This window comes from Empidonax traillii, unplaced genomic scaffold (genome assembly GCF_003031625.1).
Source record: "Empidonax traillii isolate 1590-97213 ecotype Southwest subspecies unplaced genomic scaffold, ASM303162v1 scaffold208:size1045274, whole genome shotgun sequence".
NCBI lineage: Eukaryota > Metazoa > Chordata > Aves > Passeriformes > Tyrannidae > Empidonax > Empidonax traillii.
This window is the reverse complement of record NW_020955401.1, coordinates 491223-500398: the sequence shown is the minus strand read 5'-3', so window position 1 is coordinate 500398 and position 9176 is coordinate 491223. Positions and strand designations below refer to the sequence as shown.

The window sequence follows — 9176 nt, the reverse complement described above, 5'->3', positions numbered from 1 at the left end:
AGAAACATGAAAAACAGGGGGAAAGTAGAAAAATGAAAAGAAGGAAAAAAAGGAAAAAAGGAAAACTTGCATACAGGACAGCTGAACTCATGTAAATCTCTGTCAGAGAAGTCAATAACAGAACAGCCATTTTCAAAGCAATCACAAATATTACATGAACGGGAGACCTCTGACAACCTCAGAAGAGCTGTCTGCTTCCACTCAAAGTCAGACCCCGAAGAGACAGGGCTGCATTCTTTGGATTCTGCAGGACAGACAAGGGACTTGCTCTTGCCCACTGCCTCGCTCCCCAGGGCCCAGCCTTTGCACCACAAACCCTGCCACAAGAACAGCAGGAATTACGACTGTATCTGCATTTGTGTGTATCCAATCTTTATGCCCTAGAGATAACACTGTTACAAAAACACGGCTTTAAACTCACAAGGCAGTCCTTGCAGTTTTATATTCCCCCACCACTGCCACCACATTTCCCTAATGGAGTCTGAGACAGAGCAGCAAAAGTTGCTCCAGAGAAACTCAGAAAAAGGCCCTGAAAACCTGTCATGGGGCCATCTGTTTGAAACAGCTCCAGAGGCAGAGCAGCCAAGCTTCTCCCTGCCCAGAGGAGTCAGGAATGCAAAACCTGCTGCTGGTGCAGATGGTGGTCCACAAAATTATTAACACCTCCGAATTTCTTCAGGAACTCTTTCCATCTGCGTGGTGGCAGATGTTTTAAGGGCATACAGTGTCCTCTGCTCTGCAGGGAACATCTTTAACGACCTGCACATTGCTGACCCTCAGAGAAAAATATAAATAAGAGAACACAAGAAAAACCGCTGCATGGTCTGGGCAGAATATGTTGGGGAAAAAAAAAAAAAAAAGAAAAAAAGAAGCAAATCTCTTCTTTCAGGTTAACAGATCTCAGCCCTGCTAACAGACCTCTGTAGCACAGCCCTGGCACCAGAGGATTACAGGTTAAACTGGAGAGCCAGGCTCACCTCTACTCCTTAAGCAGCACAAGGAGAGTGTTCGTTTCTACCTACACATCCAGAGGCCGCCAGAAGAGATGTTTATTCACCTTCATCACCTAAATAAACACAGATGCCGCTAACAGCAAGGCATTTCTAAAACCCCCTAAACTTCTAAGTCCTGCTCCACTCCCAAATCCGGGATATGCAGAAGGAGCTACACACGGGGCTTTGCTCATTTTTTTTTCCCCCCAGTGAAGACAAACCTTTCCAACTCCACAACCCTGCGGTCACCCCCACGGCCGAGGAGCCCTCTCCAGGAAATGTTGCCTCGTTCACACCCCGTTACAGTCTGCACAGTTTATGTCCAGATGTAAGAAACCCACAAAGGACCCTCTCCAAGATTCCCACCCTTTTTCTCCGGACCACACTTCCATCCTGGCCCACGCCAGGTAAAGAGAAGTGACTTTGCTCTTTCCACTGTGAGTCCTGGGGGAGAGAGGCTCCTCCACCTTTTCTCTGTCACACTCTTTTCATTGAACCTCCCCATCCTGAGAGCACCCTGAGTCATATTTGGGAAATGCAGTCTCAGGGGACCGGGGAAAAGTGGGAGCAAATAAGGTGTTAGGAACGGAATTTGGCTGGATTGTCTGAGAGGGCTTGGGCTCAGAGGTAAAAGCACTTCTGGCTCTACATTCAGTTTTTCTTCTGCTGGAGGCCACTTGGCTCTGTGATGCGATAATTGCCAAGGGAATTACTCCAAATCTCTTTACTGTCTGCAGAAGCACAGCGAGGGAGACTACAGAGCGTTACCGCCACCAAGCCATTACAAACGGGGTTTTAATGTGGTACCAAGTAAGTACATCAGAAAAAGCCTCCGTGTTTTCCAGTTAATAGTTCTGATACCACTGGCAGTTCTTCTAGCCCTTCACAGGGTTCCAAGTAACAGCTAGTCGAGTTAATCTCCCGGATTAACATTCTAATTACACAGGCTTGTTCTGACCTGCGGACTAAAAAGGTAGTGTTTGATTCTGTCTGTGCCCCCCACCCCACCATTTGAATAGCACAAGTTTATTAGAACCGTTTTGGGTGAAAAGTCTCAGTGGAACCAACTCCCGAAAGGGGAGTTGGTAGAGCAGCCCAAAAAACAAAGGACAACTAATAACAGCAACAACAACAACAAAAAAATTTAGCTAAGCTTTATTTTGTAAGGGCAGCTGTTTCAAAGGCCAGGAACCCTCCAATTTCTAATCAATGCTCCCCCTCAAGCATCTGAAGCACAAATTCCTACAGTAAAATAAATCAGTGGTTCAAGAACTGGTTAATTGAAATGATTCAGAAGCTGCAGGAGCCCCACGCCCTCAAAGTTCCCAAATTCTCAGGGCATTTTTGCTTATTGCAGTGGATGTTTGTACGGTCTTCCACTATGTACACACCTCATAGCCACTGAGGGACAGATGGTTCCCTACTGCACACAGTATATATTAATATACAGTTGTGGTAGCAACTCTCAAAATTAATTGTTCACATTAAAATAGGTGACAGCATCCTTTGACTCACAATAAAAACTAACTTTTGGAGTACATTTCCAGATGTGTTCTGAAAACTAAAAGTGTAACAAACGTTCTGGCTTATTTTTAAGACATGTTTTAGTCCTAACTGAAAAATTAACAGTGCTGTTTTGATTAGGCCTCAATGACCATCAAGCCTGAAATCTACTTTGAAGTTTTAATGGTAGGGGGCCTTCCAGGTTAACCCAACAAAACACCCTCTGCAACTTTGAGGTCTTTTTCATTTAATTCACGGGCAGTTACCCTATGCATATATATTAAACTCTCCCCTTTCTTAAAAAGAACATTTAATTTCATTTACTATACTATATAAATCATGCCTATAGCAAAGTCAACAATTCAGATAATGCAAAAGATGCCCCACTACCCCAGGACTCTTGTAGAAGACGGGCTTACAAACATTTTCAATCTTGGGGCAGCTTATCTCCCTCCTCCTGCAGGGACCCCAACGGGAAAAACCTTTTGTGACCAAAACAACCCCACGGCTCAAAAAATGAACTGCAGAATCAGTCTGCGAGTTGGTGGAGATCCCAAAGATCAAGGTGGAGCTGGAAAAGCTCCACGAATGCAACTGGACCCTACTCTCCTCCTTCTGCACAGATGCTGACTGCTGGAAATCACCCCTGTCCCTAAAACAGAAGGATGTTTCTAAAGGTGCTTCTGACAGCCTGGAGAGCTGCACTCCATAGGCCCCCATCCCTGGAAGTGTTCGAGGTTGGATGGGGCTCTGAGCAACCTGGGCTAGTGGGAGGTGTCCCTGCCCATGGCAGGGTGCTGGAACTGCATGATCTTTAAGGTCCCTTCGAACCCAAACCATTTTATGATCCCATACACAGCATGAGCACAGCCCATCGTCCTCCACCACAGACCACAACTACTCACAGAGGGCAGGGGCGCTGGAAGGGGTTCCCATTGTGTGGTACCTTCACCTGCCCCGCACCACAGCCCAGGGAGGGCTCACCCTGGGCACACAGGCACAGGGAGAGGCGCTGGCCCTGAGCTGAACGTGGTGAACACATTTCCCAGCACGTCTCCTTTCAGCACCCAGTCCCAAGAGACACCAAGCCCGCGGCTACAGCACCCACACCCCAACGCCCCCCACCCTAAACCTGCCACTGCCACGCAGGAGTCACAGCTAACACACCTGCGAGCTGAAGGACTGCTCTGCTCGGGGCAGGGATCCCACTGAGAAGCCCCTGGATCCCATTCAGCGTTTCCCGTTCCGGACTGGTTGCCACGACCTTCGGAGCCGCAGCTTTAGCACAAGCCAACACACGCACAACCTGGGCAGGGCAGAAGTGCTTTCCGAGTGGCTCCGAGGGAACAGGCAAGGCATAAGGAATATTTAATCCTATCTGCTGCTGTCGGAGGAGAGGGCTCTGAAGCGGGCAGGGCTGCGGATGGGGAGCCCTCAGTCACCCCGTGGCTCCCCCCCCCTCCCCAAGCTGCACATCCACGCAAGGGCAACCGCAGGGAGCTGTGGGGCAACTGAGAGCTCTGGGATGCCCCTGTGGGAAAATCACCGTCCGTGTCCCCCCTCGCCATCCCCCTCGTCCTGTGGGACTTACTTCTCATCCACATGGAGGCTGGGCGAACACTTGATGGCGAGCCAGGTCTTCCAGTGGAGGTGCCGCACCTTGTACACCTGCCCGAACCCCCCCGAGCCGATCTTCTCCCAGCTGCTGAACTCGCTCTCCTCGAAGGTTTTCAGCAGTCCCATGGCCCACGGGGAGCCGCCGTCCTTGGCCATCGCTGCCGCCGTGCCCGGACACCGCCCGGCTCCGCCGAGCGAGCGCAGCCGCCGCCGCTCCCTCCCTCCTTCCCTCCCTCCCGTCCGCTCGCCCAGGTGAGTCAGGTGAGTCAGGTGTGTGCCAGGGGGACTGGCCCGGCGTCACTTCCTGGGCCGGGCGAGTGGGTGGGTTTTCCAGAGGCCTCTCTTGTCCGCCGGGAGCCGGGGGAGTGCGGCAGTTCCCGGGTTGCAGCTTGCCCCCGGGCAAAGTTCGTGTCCGGAGCTCCTCGGGCAAAAGCGATGGTTGAACCGTGACAAATAAGCTGTTAAATAAAGGCCAGGGGAGCACCAGCCGCTGTACTCCTGCCTTTTTTTCTTCCCTTGCTCAGGGAACCCCGTCTCTCCATCCCTTCTCCTGCGCTTCCCGCCCGGCTCTGCGGGACTCCGGGAGTCTGCACCGCGTGGCTGAGGGTGGTGTCTGTCCACCAAGGCTGGTGTCTGTCCGGGCAAGCTCTGAAGCAACAGTTTTTAGGCTTCTGGGAAAGTGGTGCTGAGAACTGACACGTCTTTGGGTTTCAGCTGCCCCTGGGTTGAGAAGCTTTGACGATCCCAGTGGCAGATTGCAGTGCCTGGATCCTTTTGTGGATCTAATTGCAGGTACCGGTGGACTCAGAATCATAGAATCAGTTAGGTTGGAGAACAACCTCCGAGATCATCAAGCCCAACCTGTGATGTGACCGTTCTCCACCTTACCTGTGGGGCCAGAGCACTGAGTGCCACATCCAGCTGTTCCTGAACACCTCCAGGTGTGGGGACTCCACCACCTCCCTGGGCAGTCCCTTCCAAGGCCTGACCACCCCTTCCATGAAGAAATTCTTTCTGATGTCCAAACTGAGCATCCCCTGGTGCAGCTTGAGGCCATTTTCTCTCGTCCTATCGCTCATTGCCTGGGAGAAGAACCTGACCCCCCACTTGGCTACAACCTCCTCCCAAGTAATTGTAGAGAGTGATCAGGTCTCCCCTGAGCATCCTTTTGCCCAGGATAAGCAACCCCAGCTCCCTCAGCTGCTCGTCATAGGACTGACTCTCCAGACCTTTCCCTGTCTCCTTTGTTATTCTCTGGACCTGCTCCAGCACCTCAATGCCTTTCCTGAACTGAGGCACCCAAAACTGGACACAGCACGTGAGGTGTGACACTATTTTTGATGCAGGCCAGGATGCCACTGGCCTTCTTGCTCACCTGGGCACACTCTAAGTCATGTTCAGCCTCAGGTGGCCTCAGACCAGTGGACACAGGGTCTCATTGTGTCACTGAGATGCTGCAGCTGGAAGGAAGGAGCCTGCAACTTCTGGTGTGTAACACGAAGGTACAGGGGCTATTCCCATCTGCATCATGACCTTCACACCTATCACAGGTCTAAAGGTTAATAAAGCTTGTGTTTGTTCGTTACACTGAATATCAGACTCGAGGTGATTGTTCTCGGCAGTGAGTGTGTGTCACTTAATCTGGCAGGTTAGGCAATAGATAGAGGACAATGTGTTTTAAAGCCAGGATAATAGCAGTTCTTTGAAAAGCTCCATTTAAAAAAGAATCTACAGAGACATTTAATTACTTTCAAAAGACACGGGACATCAAGTCTGTTCTCAGGGCTTTATTCCACATGGACTTCTTCCTGCTTAATTTACTGTGGATTAAACTAAACAATGGCTTACTCTGAATGAGAACATCAATGTATAAATAAATCAGGAATAAGAAATAGCTGTGTGGAGAGACAAGTCCATAGATCACTTCTATACGGCCTCCTCCTTCAGGCTATCATCCTGACTTGTTCCTTGATTTTATTTGGGGCTTCAGGTCTCACTGGATCGGCCTGGAGAGAGTGCCATGCTCTCAAAGAACTCTAATTAAACTGATTTGGAGAACCAGGGCCTTGGACACTTCTCTGTGCATGACTCTGTTACAAATAGCATGCCAAAGACTTTATTTCTCCAATGAACATTGTTATTCAAACTCCTCTTTCATTGGGAAGATGATGAAAGTTGTAAAACTGAACTAGATGAAACCCAGCTTGCACTTAGTTGGCAGCTAAATTTAATCAAAAAACAGACTGTGTAAGTTCTACTTGCACAGTGATTTGAGAATTATTTCAACAAACTCCGTCAAAAAAGGAGTCAGAACTCATGACAGAATATGGAAAGAGTTCATATGAGGGGATTTCAGTTATTTAAGTGCTTTCAAATGGGCTAGGCTTAAACAAAATTCACAGTTAGGGTGCTCAGAGAACTGGCTGCCTAGGCTCTGCACTTTTAGCTGATGAAGTGTAAGAAGGTTGGAGAAGGGCACCAGAAGAGCTTGTCTTCCAGAGGCAGAAAAAGAAGGTAGCAAGTGAATTCCTTGATCCCTGATAACAAAACCAACCAACCAACCAAATAAATAAAATACTATTAGTTAGCCAGGCTGACAAACAACAGTCAGTACTAGGTTTATTGAGAACAAATCATATGAAACCAATCCAATTTAACTTTTTGTGGCAAGACTGACAACCTTCTCTCCTGTGCATGTATGTTAGCAGCAACATCACAAAGAAACTCTCTTCTCACTCTGTTTCATTGCCTTGCAGTATTTCTCAGTCCTTTCGGAGAACAGGATTTAATCCAATGCTTCAGCCTTTTCTTTTTAGACTGAAATCCTTCTAAAGGGTTGCTTGGCATGTATGAACTCAACCAACCTGGTGCTTCAGCAGGTCAAAGGGTGCCTTTGTCCTCTGTGTCAGAGCTAAATTATTTTGCATCTGTGTTTTGTGAGCAGTGGCTGGCAACTAGGTAAATAGCCTTAAAGCTGAAATAAAAAAGCATTAATTTGGAAGTTGTAATTTTCCAAAACTGCTGAACAAAAATCCATCCACTGCTACCCTGTCCCTGAGGGAGCTCTGCCATCCCCTTCTTGTGTCGTGCTGCTGTTCGTGAGGTTGCCCTTGCATTCACGTGGTTGAACAGTAACTGAATCAGCCCAATGATCTCACTCAAGAAAACCACTCCCTTGGTGAATTTTTCAGACAGACCAGAAAGCTGGCCTGGCTTACCAGGTGCTCCTGAATGTCAACAGCAAGGGAGGGTTGTAGGCTGGAAGGAAACTACCTCGGAGGAAGGTGATGAAAGGGACGCAATTGCACGTTGTAGGAGATGCTGGAGTTCCCTGCTGATCTCATTTAAAGAACACCCTCACGGACAACTCAGGAGTGTGGTGTGGGGACGGGAATGAGAGGTAGGAAGAGGGTGGGAAATCTTAAAACCACCTTGTCCACTGAAGAAAATTTTGAAAAGCAGTGTAGATAATCCTACTGGTCAATGACATTCCAGCTGGACTCCTCCAGGCAGCCAGGCACACGGATGAATTTTTGCTTCTTCAGAGCTTAAGGTAATGGCAGCTCTGCCTGCTCAGTCCCCCAAGAGTCAGTTCCTTTATAAATTGATTTGGACATACAAAGGTTAAGCCATTAATTAAAAGGCAGCTTGGGGGACCATGATTGGGCCTTCAGCAGAGTGCTTTTAGTTCTTGTGACTATAATAGCTGTGAGCAAATGAGAACACAAGTTAATAAAAATCTTGTGGCTTCCTTGTAAATCTGAGAACTCTTCTTTAGAGACAGAGAACTGAGGCACATCATCATTTGATGGAGATCTCATAAGCTCCTTACTGTAGACAGTAACAGAACACACTCTGTACTTGATGTGATCTAGTAAGAAAATTACTGGTTTGGGGCTTTAGGGAGGCTTTGCAGATTGCTTTTAACTTGTCTTATTTCACGGAATTACATGCTAAAAACCATATCAGGGCAACCACTCCTCTCCCAGACACTAAACTTTAAAGCCTTTTCAAAATAATAGCACTGATCCAGCTTTGAGATTTTTTTTTTCCCCAGAGACAAATACTGTTCTTTTTCACCTCTGCTTTCTTAGAAACTAATGAACTACACTTGCTAGCATTCTTCCTTTGTAAGGAAAATAATAAAACCCTGCATTCGGCAACCTAATTGTGAAGTATTAAACAAATTTTTACATATATCTTGTTATCAGCTCTGTTTATGACCGTAGAGAGCCCGTGCAAAGTGAAAAAAAAAAAAAAAAAACCTAATTAAAAAAACCCCTCAAAGATTAACCACATTTGCGTTAGCAGCAAATGACTAAACACGGCTGGTTTTTCGCGGTACCGGGCGAAAGAATGCCTAGTTCTAAATTCTCCGTCTCAGAGAACAGGGAAGGCGTTCTGCACGATTTCCTCAAGCTGGGTCTTGCTCTGCCTTCTTGGCAGACGCCGTCATTTTTCAGGTACATTTTTTTTTTGGTTTTTTTTTTTTGGGTTTGTTTCCCCCATCCCCGCTGTCGCCTGCGCTGCAGGGGCACCATCTCCGGGGTCACTATCAAAGGGGCTCTTCTTCGGCAGGGTCGTCTCCGCAGAGCCAAGAGCTGGTCTGGCCGCCCCGAAATCCGCGGAGATCCCGTGCCAGAGCCGCGCTCGGGTTATTATTATTATTAATAATATTATTATTATTATCGCGCTGGTTTTTGCAGCGCCGCTGGAGCCGCGCCAGGTCCCTTCTTATCTGATGATCCGGCTCCATGAGAACGAGTCCCCTTCGTGACTCACGGCCACCTCAACCTGAAGTTGTTTTTCAGGCTGGATCCCGCAAATTCCCTGCAAATAGCACCTCGCTTCTCGCGGAGCCGCTTTCTCCCGGGAGGTACCGAATGGAAGTTTTGTGTCCGTGGGATCGCACTCAGCAGCCCTTGCTGTGTGTGTGTGTGTGTGTGTGTGGGAAACAGCTTCAGAATCACTTCGAAAATTAGGCAGAAACAAAAATTCTAGTTTTCGAACCCGAACAGGTTTACGCGCAGTTGTTTTAGTACAAATAACCGGCATGAAAAAAAA

The 9176-nt window shown here is 48.1% G+C and overlaps 1 protein-coding gene across 1 annotated transcript in view; it reads right to left on the bottom strand.

The window, feature by feature from the left end:
* Nucleotides 1-4491, bottom strand: part of RIPK4 (receptor interacting serine/threonine kinase 4) — a 23018-nt gene extending 18527 nt beyond the window's left edge. The window contains exon 1 of the mRNA XM_027887405.1: nt 4087-4491. Coding sequence (XP_027743206.1) covers nt 4087-4268 — 182 coding nt within the window. The 5' untranslated portion in view covers nt 4269-4491. The remainder of the gene's footprint in view (nt 1-4086) is intronic.
* Between the last annotated feature and the right edge of the window lie 4685 nt (nt 4492-9176).